This window comes from Colossoma macropomum, unplaced genomic scaffold (genome assembly GCF_904425465.1).
Source record: "Colossoma macropomum unplaced genomic scaffold, Colossoma_macropomum, whole genome shotgun sequence".
NCBI classification, from domain to species: domain Eukaryota; kingdom Metazoa; phylum Chordata; class Actinopteri; order Characiformes; family Serrasalmidae; genus Colossoma; species Colossoma macropomum.
The window spans coordinates 9,401,229-9,415,133 of record NW_023494796.1 but is presented as its reverse complement, the minus strand read 5'-3'; the positions used below and the strand labels follow the sequence as shown (position 1 = coordinate 9,415,133).

The window sequence follows — 13,905 nt, the reverse complement described above, 5'->3', positions numbered from 1 at the left end:
GGAAGAGTTCCACCATCTTCCAGATTCAGTTTAACCCCTGGATAAAGTGTAGCGATCTTATCTTTACCTCAGTCTCCGTGTTCATGTTCGATTATGAGATTATGTGTGAATGTAGTTAGCTAGCTGGTCCTGCAGTGTGTAGGCTAACTTGAGGGTTGGTGATTAGCTAGCTAAGCCATTAGCTTAGCTAGCTACAGCAGTGCAAGCTAACTAAGTGACTTTAGTAAGACCTCCACCCACCCTGCTAAAAACTGACCACTAGAAACCCGGAACCAACAGACTTTCAATGATTTCTGGACCAGATTCCAGTTGGATAAATGTAGCTAGCTAACTAGTTGTACATGGTGTAGCCGTACTTGTACACTGATAATTAGCTAGCTAAGTTGTTTCTATAGCTTAGCTAGCTACAATAGCAATGCAGGCTAACTTAGTGAATTCAGAAAGAGTTGCACCACCTTTCAGGTTACATTTTAACCATTTGTTGAATCTAATGGAAAACAACACCTATTCTATTCTTCCTTTCTTACTCATTTGGATTCCTCTCCTTTGTCTTGTGTTGGGGAAGGATGACCACGGGTCCCTCTTATCCTTCAGCCCAGATTAAGGGCAGAGAGATTGAAAAAGGTTTGAATGCCTGACCAATTTGGTCACTTTGAGGTGCAGTGAGCAGATAGATGAAAAGAGAAGTGCATTTGTTCTTCTGCCAGTTTGAAGGGATTGAAGTTTAGCTCTGAAGAGCAGCATCTGCCACTTCTGAGTGAAACACACAGAATACATACACCACTATGGCGGTTTCACTCACAGATATTAGAAGTGAAAACCCTAAAGCCCCTTTCAATCATGGACATTTATTTGCAGATTTAATGGTAATGGGAAGGGGTGAGATGTGTTTGCCAGAATCAAAATGCCAGTTACATTTTTATGGTAATTTTGCATGAGACCTAGTACAATGCCCACAAAATGACCATGAGAGCAGAAGCTGAAACATTACCAAATATAATGCCGTCTTGATTAAATCCAGCAAAGCTGAACATTTCTGTGATGCTTTTGATGTTGTTTCCTTACTGTCTACCAAGTCACTTACTGTAAAACCCCAATAAATATGTGCTGGGTGAAAGCACATGCTTGTGATTATTGATTAGGCTGTGAAATAAATGAGATTCAGTCTTTCTCCTAATAACTCCAGCTGCCTGTTTCTGCCAATAACCACAGCCAGAGCAGTACCTTATTGCTTCTCTATAAAATCAGTACAGCTTTTGGCATCTGCTTTCACCATTAATGCTCTTAGGAGCCTTTCTTGTGTCTCACACAGTCATCCAAAACTACGTATTCCATTCTGTTGGGAACAGTTGCAAAGAACAAACTTGGACATGCAAGACCAGTTCATGATCTACTGTAAAGAGTTTCATTTGAAAGCAATGCAGCCACTGAGATATACTCAGGGATAGGCTTGATTTCGGATACATGAATTTTACACATTTATTTAAAATACAAAAATACTGTTTTGTGATTTACATTTGATGATCTAGAAAAACATCTATGTAATTTTTCATCAGAATATTTTAGAGTTCTGTAATTTTGTACCATTTAAATATTCTTAGTGTTTTAAACAAAAAATAGAGTATTAGATGCAGTTTATTGTATATGTATTTATCAGAGACAATACATATTAATCAGCTAAACTGGCTAAATAAAAACTGTATACTTTCATTGTGAAGTCAGTACATTGGCAATGGCCATGTAAGCACCTTCATTGTCTTTAGAACCCAGTTGAAATTTTTTTTTTGTATATTTGGGGTCATTATCTTGTTAAAATATCTTTCTTTCTTCATTTCGAATTGATCAAGCTATTCATGTTTCTTTTGATTACATCTTATGCCCTAGTCCTGTTTGTAGAGAAGCAGTCTCATATTGTGATGCTCCCACCTTCATACTTCATTGTGGGGATGGTGTTCTTGGATCATATCACTGCTGTCAGAACAAAACCTTGTATTTCCATTTTTGTCATTTTTCAGTTTCTGATGTTATTTGAAAATGCCTGTTGCCCTTTATATTATGTGCACATTTCACAATGAATAGACAAACAGAAATGGTGCAAAATGACTTGGAAAAATGTCTGGTTCCATTGACTTATATTAAAAGTCAAGTAGGTTTTTTCCTTCTCCTGTAAAGTTACCATTTTGGAGATGTGAGGTTTTTGTTCCGACATGATCAGATAATATTGTTACAAATTTTATTGCACTTATATTTACATTGTTTGGTGTTTTCCAAGAAAATACATTCTGACAAAGCATGGAAATCAAGGCCAAACCAAACAAGAAAAACAACAAATAAATTTATGATTATGATTCTTTAGGAAATGATTGTATACACTGTTGAAATTGTCTGAAAATTTACCACAATTTGATTAGATTATTTTAGTACAATTTACAATCATTTTGTAAAATTTGAAACTGAGCAAATTATATACAAGGTATCAATGCATTTTTAAACCCCCAGCTGACAAAACAATGCGTCAATAACGTGTCACTGACGTTGGCATCGTTTGGCATATTTATATCCCCTACAGCCATCAGTTCTGCTTCTGGGCCTCCTATAAAATAACTGATCCTAAATCAGCAGGAAATGGCTCTGTAAACAGAAGCTGTGTGTGTCAGACGTGTCAAAGCAAAACTTCCTCTTGACTAGCAGCATATGAACAATGCACAATCCCCCTGCTTCCCCAGCGCTAGCTGCTGATGAGATTGGACTGAGATAAGAAAGCCGTGTGGATTTACGCTCCTCGCCTCAGCAAATTGAATCTGTGGAGTGTAAAAGCTGAGGGATGCCCATGCAGATGAAGATAACTGGAGCTGATCCAGAACCGCGGACCTCTTTATGCACGGAATCAAATAATGCGATTGATTTGATAAAGAGCGAACGCAGCTACGCCGGTATGAATTTAATGAAGGCTGGACGAGAACTATGAAGGAGGAACGTTAATGAGCTGCTAATCGAGTCCTGAACTCCAACACACACACACACACACACACACACACACACTAGTCACACACCCCACAGTCTCCATTCCTGTGTTTTTTTTCTTACATAGGTCCCTCCTGTCTCTATATTTTGTGTATATTTAACATATTTTAGTTTCAGTATTTTCTGTATTTTTATATACTTGTTTACTTTTCTGTAGAGTGATTATCTAAATAAACTTGAAACATGAACTTGAACTATTTCAGATTCTCCATACCCCCCCCCCTCTCTCTCTAACACACACAAAACTACTGAGAGAGAAAGTGAAGTGTGAACAGGTTGGTCATTACGGTCTCTTTCCTTGAGAATAAATCCCTCACACAGTGCAGTCAAGCCAAAGAAGACAGTGAGGGGACAGTGCACACACAGACAGACAGACAGACAGACAGAAAGACAGAAAGAAAGAAAGAAAGAAAAAGAAAGAAAGAAAGAATCTCTGACACCTGTACAGACAGACAGAAAGAAAGAAACATTGAATGAGTAATGAATGAATGAATGAAGGGAGCAAGGAAGGGAAGACAGAGAAAGAAAGGGAAAGAATCTGTGACATCTGAACAGACAGACAGAAAGAAGGAGCTGGTTATGGGAGGAGGCAGGCAGACAGTGTGTGTGTGTGTGATTTGACCCATTTCTCTCTCTGTACAGGACTGACCATAAACCACTACAGATGGAGCTTATAGCACTCCTGCCCCAACACCTCAATGCCCACCCAGAGAGATCTGCATTTAGAAAAGACTCCCACACACACTGATCACCTCATTAACATCCCCTTATTAGACCATCTGATATCACCAGCACTGCCACTACGGTGCCTCACTCCTCTGTTTATTTACATCACAATTTCACTGCTGAAAGCTCTCCACACCATCACAACAAATATGTATCATATATATACACATACAGACCCTCATTGACTGTATGTACGATATATATGACATATACACTTTTTGAGTGCATATATATATATATATATATATATATATATATATATATACACGATATACATGATATACACACTTATTGACTGTAGAGATGATGTATATGACATAATATAGATATGATATAGGCATATAGATATATGTGTATGATATAGATTCTTTGGTTGGAACATACGGCCACGCTTACACTCACTGGGTGAAAATTTTAAATATACATTTTCATCATGCAAACTGCCAAATAATCACTTCCAATGTTTTTTTTTTTTTTTTATTGTGTAATGGAGTTTAATAAAATCAGACTTCAGGGTGATGTCAGTATACAGTAAGTACAGTTGGAGTCATCTATGTCTGTAAGCTGAGTCACATTTTGTGTGTATGAGTCACAGTGAGGGGCTCATTTTTGGTGAAATGCATCAGCCGACCCCACCTGAGTAAACGTTCAGCCACCCGAAAACCTCTGCTGACGTTCATTTTACACTCATTTTGGACTAAAGGAAAACAACAATAATGCTTAACACAAGCGTCTCTGGAAAGAACATCAGGAATCCTGCACCTGCCCTCATCCTGCCCACTCTACCTCTCCATCTCCACCTCTCCACACCACTGGTGGCTCCAAAGGACCGGGACAATTTGTGGTGGGCCACCATGTGGGTGGACCGCTCAGAGAGTGGGTAAGAGAGAAATGCATGGATGTTTATATTGTAGTCCTACATAAATAAAGCTTTTAAAACTGGAGTTAAAAAACTGTGACTCAGAGCTATGGGTCTGAAAGGATGTGCAGCAGTCAGGAAGCCCTTACTGAGAATAGAAAACAGACAAAAAAGAAGAACAAAGAAGCTGCTGGTGTTCTCAGAACAATGAACTGACCACCCCAGAGTCCAGACTTCAACATCACTGAAAGTGTTCGGGATCACTCAGATCATGAGAAGCAGGAAGTGCAACTTCTAAGACTGAACTTTGGCAGTGTGGAAAAATATCCCTGCAGATTTCCTTGAAAAACTGAAAGCAAGTCTCAATCAAGGCAAAGAGTGGGTGGACACTACATACTAAAAAAAGGTTAGGTTATATATTGTTAATTTTCTGTGAAATATGATTCTGCTGTTTTTTGTTTTTTTTCTTTAATGGCCATTTGACTTGAAATGAGGGGTTTCTGACTTCTGCTCAGAACTGCGTATGTAATAATGTGGTGAGTCGTGCAGTGATTACATTTACATTTGATTGCTATTCTGTATCGTCAGCTTTGAATTCATTTGCTTTTAATGTCAAGCAGAGACAAAAACAGCAAAAATGTAAAGGATGGTTTTCTTTCTTCACAATAAAAGATCTTCTCTTTTACATACAAACACAAATGTGGTAGAGACGGTTAAGAGTCCATACCTTCAGCAGAATTCTTCAATGAGTTAAGAGTGACAAATAATATATAACAATGTATATCAAACAACACCATGCTTTTGTTAGCACTGTGACTCCTAATGGCTGAGCGACCACTATAAAGCATTCCTTTCTGCACAGCTTCTTCACGGGTTTCCCCTCATTCTCCCTGGGTGGGAGATTAGCCTAGCGCTGCAGCGTGTGGGCATGCCTGCTGTAACATAACAGCTGCAGCCCTCCAACCCCCCCTCCCGCCCCTATTCCAGAGCCAGCCATGCATTCATAAGTTTCACGGTCGCAGCCTATGGGCCTCGCGCCATCTGGGGCCGCCAGAGCGGTGAGCTTGAGCCGTGGCCGCGGAGGCCATGATGAAAGCGGCAGGATAAACAGATACCTTACGTGCAGAAGGTGAGACAGCAGGACAGATTGAGCAGCAGGACGGTCAGAGCGAGGTCACATTTGACAGGAAAAAAAACTTGCCACACTTAAATGAACTCTTGGACTGTTTGCCCTTTAACCTTATCTTACCTTACATACATGAAAATGAGGCTACCTGATGCTTACAAAGCAGAAAAAGGCTATATTTAAGCAATAAGCCACAAGAGGCCAAGCAATACAGTGATTTTTATCCCCATGATAAAAGGCAGTAATGCATAGCCTCTCATGGCTTATTGCTTTTATAAAATGGGAGATAGCATAAAATATGCTAATATATGCAATTTTACACTAAATAATTCATTATTAATAATAATCAACATAAGTATTCTGCCAAGGAATGTAGTTACTTCGAAGTATGTGATTGGATGGAATGGATTGTTGAATGAAGAGAAGATTAAAACTATTTAGGGAGTAGGGAGCCATTTCACATTCAGCCTGGGTTTGATGCTGCTTAAGGCTGATCTGGCTGAAATACAGACATTTGAAGCATGTAAGCCATTCAAGTGATATTCTTTAGTCTTTTTTGATGCTGTTTTACACTAAATGATACTGTAAATATTTTAATTCAAGCCTGAACTGATATTATTGAGAGTTTTCTATCTTTTAGCCTGTTAATAAGAATGCAGTTGTTGTGAGGTGGTCATAGGTGTGCATATATACGCAAAATATATATTTTACAATGGCTTTGGACGCGGCTCAGTCAATCCGATTTTCGGACTGAAACTAACCATTTTATAAAATGACATCAAAGCACTTGTAGCTCACAATTCCCACTGTCTGAAATGTCATTAAGAAATGGCAGTTAAGGGGAACTACGGAAGTCAAGGTAAGACCTGGATGACCAATAAAACTCTCAAACATAATTGCTCATATGCTGGCCAGAAATGCAAAGCAAAACCCCCATATGACAGCTAAACACACAGGAGTGGTGTTGCACTGTTCTACTGTGCACAAACATGATCTGTAAGGGAGAGTCATCAGAAGGAAATCTTACCTGCGACCTCATCACAAAAGTCAATGTTTGAAGTATGCAAAACATATCAAGATAAGCCAGGGTCATTTTGGAAACAAATTTGAACTGATGAAGTAAGAATGAAACTTTTTGGATACAATCACCAAAGGCATGTTTGGTGGAAAAAAAAGAAACAGTATTTGATGAAAAGAACACCTTGACAACTGTTAAGCTGTTATTATCTATTATGCTTTGGGGTTGTGGGGCAAGCATATTGGGTTCCATTAATAGCAGCAAATTCTGGAAGCAAATATGCCATAGTCAGTTAAGAAATTGAAGCCAAAGAGATGCTTGTTTCTTCCAAAATCCACCATGAACTACTTCAAAAATGTAAGCTGAAACTTTGGGAATGGTCCCACAGTCCCCTGACTAGAACATCATTAAAATCTATGGGCAGATCTTAAACTGTGCATGAAGATGGCCCAGTAATATTGCTAATAAACTATTTGCATTCCAGACTTTCAATCCATACTGCATTTGTAAGTAGAAGATGAGATATTTTATTAAAATTGGAATTGAATGAAAAGTTATTGATGTGTCTAGTGTTATAGACTTTACATTTTTGCCACATTTTTGTCATTTCTTGACACTGAAACAAACAGAAAAAGTTCTGACTTGAAACTGTAAGTACAGAATGTGAATCGAATGAAAACGTAACTTATGTGACTAATTAGCTATTTAGTTATGTAATTACATTTAAATAATATAGCAAAAACAATAACAACTTTTCTCTGAATTAATTATGACTCCATTCAAATCTGCAGTACACTTCAAGACACTTCAGGTGTTCATTCCGTCTGCATAACTTTTGAAAGTTTTTTCTTTTTGCTTTTAATGAAGCATCAAGTAGGACTAGCATTATAATTGGGCGTACTTTGCACAGGCTTAGTCATTGCACACTGAAGTGGAGTGCGTCTACTGCGAGGTCGACTAAGCAATCAAAGCACAAGGGCTTGCTTTCTTCTGATGCTATAATTAATTAGCGTGGCTTTCATTTGATGAACGGTTGTTTGAAAATGTCTGAAACGCTGCCTTGCACCATTATGGTGTTTTGTGGAGTGGAGACGTTGTGTTTTGAAAGCTTGCGTTCATCAGTATTCATCTGGCATGTCGCCTGGACCTCTCTGAGCATTTAGTAGGACATCATGTAAAAAAAACATTTCCTGATGTCTTCACTGAGTCACTCAGAGAGTTCCAGAAAAACAGGAAAATATTCCAGTCATGTCAAATGTCATAGGTCTGAATTACGGTAACACTCTACTTGAACTCTGCTGCATAATATTGACATAATCATTTCATAAACATATCATGGCAGAATGTCATTCACTGTCATGATTTGAACAAGATTTTGTTCAGTAGGCTTGAAAAAGCTAACATACTGTTATTATTATCCTATGGTCAATATGTTTTTTCCATATTAATAAATTGAACAATGCTCATTCTGCTTATATAACATGCTTATACGTCTACTTCTTAATCCACAACAGTCAGTAAACACTCCATATCCAAATGTTTTGGACAATCTTCATATGTCACTATCATACAAGTAGGCTAGCCTAGGATAGCAAAGCCATGGCCTAGCAATACATCACCAGCCACCTCAAACACCACAGCAATGGCCTAACAACACTTTATCCCACCACATGGGATAGCACAGCAATGGCCTACCAGTGCCTTAGCAACCACCTGAAATACCATAGCAACTGCCTAACTACACCTTAGCAACCACCCGGGATACCACAGCAATTGCCAGCAACACCTTAGTATCCACCTCGAATACCATAGCAGTGGCCTATGGTACCTGAGCAACCACCTGGGATAGCACAGCAATGGCTTAGCAACACCTTATTAACCACCTTAAATACCATAGCAATGGCCTAACAACACCTTAGCAACAACCTGGGATAACACAGCAATGGCTGACCAATGTCTTAGCAACCACCTCAAACACCTTAGCAATGGCCTAAGAATACTTTATCAACCACATGGGATAGCACACCAATGGCCTACCAGTGCTTCAGAAACCACCTGAAATACCATAGCAACTGCCTAACTACACCTGAGCAAACACCTGGTATAGCACAAGAACAGCTTAGCAACCACCTGGGATACAACAGTGATGGCCGAGCAACATCTTAGCAACAACCTAAAATACTATCGCAATGACCTAGCAACACCCTAGCAACCACCTCAAACACCACGCAATGGCCTAAGAATACCTTATCAACCACATGGGATAGCACAGCAATGGCCTACCAGTGCTTCAGAAACCACCTGAAATACCATTGCAACTGTCTAACTACACCTGAGCAACCACCCGGGATACCATAGCAATTGCTAGCAACACCTTAGTATCCACCTTGAATACCATAGCAGTGGCCTATGGTACCTGAGCAACCACCTGGGAGAGCACAGCAATGGTCTAGCAACACCTTATTAACCGCCCCGAATATCATAGCAATGGGCTAACAGCACCTTAGCAACCCCTTGGGATAGCTCAGCAATGGCCTACCAATGCCTTAGCAACCACCTGAAATACCATAGCAACTGCCTAACTACACCTTAGCAAACACTTGGGATAGCACAGCAATGGCCTACCAACACCTTGGCAACCACCTGGGATACCATTGCAACTGCCTAACTACACCTGAGCAACCTCTTGGGATAGCACAGCAATGGCCTACCAACACCTTCGCAACCACTTGGGACACCATAGCAACTGCCTAACTACACCTTAGCAACCACCTGGGATACCATAGCAGTGGCTTAGCAACACCTGAAAGCAAGTTTCCTGAAAAGAATGGAAGCTGTGGTAAAGGCAAATAGTGGACACATTAAATTTGATATGTAATGAGATAAATTTAATATTTGAAATAAATCATGTTTAGTTGTTGAGGCTTCTGTGTTTTTATCTAAATATTTGTTTTAAATATTTTCCTCCCACTGAGAAACAAAAATCCTGAATTTAATGACCGTTTTGACTGGAAAAGAAATAAATACAGAGTGGTCTCTGACTTTTGAATAATACTCTATTTGCAAAAATATTACAACATTAATGTTTTATCAGTATCACCCAGTGCTAGTTACCGCTGTCATGGAATAAAAAAATGTGAAACTAATTTTTGTGAATCAATAAAAAATTTGGCAAAACAAGAGAATAAGAAGTGGGACAGCGAGTGAGGGAGAGAAAAGGAATCAGAAACTGCTTCTCTTGTGGTTTTTGGGTTTTGGAGAGGAGACACTGTGAGTGTGTGTGAGATGTGGAGGCTCACAGTGTCTGATTGAATTTTCATGCTGAAACGCAGTAGATAGTGGAGACCCTGTATTACATTCTAATACAGAAATGTAGAACTCTCTCTCTCTTTCTCTCTCACACCACCTTGTGTGGCGAGATACTGGAAATGAAGTCCATGCGTGATGGTTTTCTAAGAAAGATAACTGAAAAGATATTGGAATCCATAGTCCTTGCGCACATACAGATACTGGGCTTGATTTGTGCTGGAACAAGCCAGATTCAGATCCTATTTTGGCTTGTCCTGCACTTCAGATACAAAATAAAGTTATTCAGCAATACAGTATAGGCCTATGATATGAAAAAAAAACAAACTTTCATGTACTGGGTGGCAAAAATAACGTTTTAGTCCACCTGCCTAACAGCATAACAGAATTATCTGTATGCTTGACAGTCGGCAAGGTGTTCCTTTCATCAAATGCTTCTATGCTTTTTCTTCAAACATGCATTATTGATTGTGGCCAGAGTTCAATTCAATTTACTTTATCAATCCACAGCACCTGTTTCCAAAATGCCTCTGACTTATCTAAATGTTGTTTTGCATATTTCGGTAAAAATACTTAATTCCTGCATATGTGAGACTACTCTTGAACCAAGATTTCATCATTGCATCAGTCTCCAGGCTCTGGCCTTGGCAGGAAGAAAGATACACAGCAATGCTTTATGCTCAATTCAGCCTGGTTACTTTATAAATATTGGCTTGTTAAGGCTTAATAAACGCATTACAAGGGTGCTACAACACTCCGTTGTACTGAATACTGAATGCTGTGTTATTAAAATATAACAAAATAACACTGATGCTGTGTTTATCTCTGATTCGACTGTTCAGCTAAAGTAAATATATCAATTTATCGGCTACTCTTGACTCAGTAAACAAGCTATTTGTTGAGTCTGCGTAAAAGGGAAATCTACCAATTTTTCAAATTTGATGCTCTGCTCTTAAGAAACCTATCAAGACAAAATTGTTCACAGCAATAGTGATGGAAACCAGACATCTTAAGAGTTTAATAAGAGTAAATAAGAGTTCAACCCCTTAAGATTCCAGACTTATTACACACTAAGGCTGATTATTGATTATTCATGTGTAGGTTCACTGGTCGATAAAAAGTAAATAAAATAGCTCTATTTTGAGTTGTTTACATCAGAATCCATTGGTAAAATGGTTCCACCACTGTGAAGAAAGTTGTAAAGTTTCTCTGCATTTCAATGCACATATTGTCAACTGAATTATGACTAGGTTTTGACAAATCTGTAGAATTGCCCTTGTGTTTAGAGAACATTGCTTAAGAATCTTGTTCACAAACTCATCAATCCCATGATCCATTGAGACACCACACCTGCTGCCCATTACTTTTTGTGATTTTTTTGAGAAACTTTTTTGTTTTCTTTTTGACTACAGCAAGAATCTACAAATGGAGCGCTGCAGACACAGAAGCACTCACCACGTCTATAATCTGGAGCAGTGTAAGTCCCAGTTCCACCACTAGGGGCGCAGAGTCATTGGCTACAGGTCTCTCCAGCCGGTTGTAGTTGGCCAACAGCTCCTTATACAGCCTCCTCTGGTGTTCCCCCTGCAGAGAGTCTACAGAGAGGGACGTTGGGTAAAGAAAAAGAAAGAAAGAATGACAGGAAAACATATCAAATAAGGCCTTAGAGAACACTGGAAAAGCAGAAGGTCATGGGTTAAACAATTAATTAATAGCTCCTCTAATGGTTTGACTGCTACAAGCTTTGATAGACAGCACAGTAATTGAGACTAATTTGCTCAGGGAAGCAGCCGCTCCGCTCTAGACAGGCATGTGCTGATAAAAGACAGACAAAAGAGAAGGAAAAGGATAAGAAGATCAAAGAAATATCACAGGAATATTCTTCACTGAACCTTTAGCTACTTTCAAAATGTTTAAAAATGTGCAGTTATGCAGCCTAATGTTTATTCAGTAACATTTTACTTAAACTCCACTACATAACACTGACATAACCACGCCATAAACATGTCATAGCAGATGTTATATGCTGCCATGAGCCATCATGACAGATTAGGTCAAATAGTCATGTTTCCAATACTGTTCATTTTTATGACATAAGTCATCATATTTAATGTTATGAGGGTTAAATAGAGTACAGAGCAAAAATTAGCATCATGTCTATTTCCAGTAATGGTAACAAGACACTGAACAAAATCTGTCATAACAAGTCATTACAGCATCTGCCATGACATGTTTATGTCAGTGTTATGTAGGATGGGAGGAAAGTGTCAAAAAGTGTGTGTTCATAAGAATTAGCAAAGGTTTAAAACAAAGCTTTAAAATGAAAGTGACAGGAAAAAAATAACCAGATACTATATTAAAATATATGAACAGTGGGGGCCAAAAAGTCTGAGATCACTAGTGAAAATGCTTATATTTTGAAATTTTAAAATGAATTTCAGAATTTCTTAATCAGTATCAGTATCAGTATCTTAGTCAGTCACAAATTTGCTTAAATTTGAACAGTGACCCAGAAATAGTGCAGAATTTTGAATATTTCTTCTTTGTTTACTTGTCATAACTTTTCTTTGTTTAAAATTTTTTAAAAATTCTTAACTTTTCTTTTGCTTGTTTTGCAGTATAAATGAAAAATCCAGGTTTTCGGTGTGGTCTGAGACTTTTGGACTCCAATGTATTAGTAAAAAAAATAGAAATAATAATATGGTATGCAAGATAAGAAATAAGCCAGCAGTCACAGGAAAAGAGCTGCAGGATGACCCGAAAACAGCAGAACCAACATTTATACAGAGAACAACAGACAATTTTTATGTGCTACTTGCTTCAGTACTTAGGTGGCCTTGCTCATTAGTTTGTGTGGTCTAAGCTTTGTGGCTGAGCTGTTGTTGCTCCTAGATTCTTCCATTCCACAATAATAGCACTTACAGTTGTCTGGGGCAGATCTAACAGGACAGAAATTTCACACACTGATTTGTGGTAGAGGAGGCATCCTTTGACAGTGCCATGTTTAAAGTCACTGAGCTCTTCAGTATGATTCAATCTACTATTACTCTGTCTATGAAGATTGATATGTGCTTGGTTTTATTTTTCACCTGTTAGCAATAGGTGTGGCTGAAACACCTGAACTCAATAATTAGGAGGGCTCTTTCCAGAAAACATTTAATTGCAAATAAAAAACAGCTGTGAACAATCAATGTGGTGATTGTACATGGAATATGATGGACTCTTGGCACTGGACTGGGAATTGGTATGTTACTAATGTTAGTGGTGCATTTAACAGATGGCAATGTGTGTTGGTAAAGTGGGGCAGAGTTACATAAGTGCAATCTACTCTGTTTCAGATGGGACCTAAGAGGGCAGAGCAAAAAAGTTCATTGACACTCCCACAGAGTCCCACAGTGAATGAGAAAATGATCAGATTAAGGGTGTTTGTGTATATATATGTTAGTGTGTGTATGTGAGTGTGAGAGTGTGTGTGTGTGTGTGTGTGTGTGTGTGTGCACCGATTGAGCTTCTGTCTCTGAATTGTTGCAGTCAGCCAGAACACATCCAGGCATGCAGCTCGAACTAAATCTGTTTAACATGAGGAAATCCTTTAGTGAATTTGCTGACGCTAGCATACTGTGAACCCATGTGACATTAATGACTACAGTCACCTTCACATAACTGGGGTGTAATGAAAAGTATTTCTGATGAGGATTGAATGGTTCTGGTAATAGGAGCACTAATCTTTCAAAGAAAATACACTGTAAGTTCTGAAGGTCTTCTTTTTTTTCTGCAGGGGAACGTGGTGTCCCTCAGGGTTGAGGCCTAGGCCCATTTAAGTTCTTTCAAGGAGTTTCAATTCAG

General features: G+C 38.7%; 1 protein-coding gene across 1 annotated transcript in view; it reads right to left on the bottom strand.

Moving 5' to 3' along the window:
• The window catches only part of chrna8 (cholinergic receptor, nicotinic, alpha 8), a 90,963-nt gene that overhangs the window by 56,572 nt on the left and 20,486 nt on the right, over window positions 1–13,905 (bottom strand). Inside the window, exon 2 of the mRNA XM_036583764.1 lies at window positions 11,515–11,654. Coding sequence (XP_036439657.1) covers window positions 11,515–11,654 — 140 coding nt within the window. The remainder of the gene's footprint in view (window positions 1–11,514; window positions 11,655–13,905) is intronic.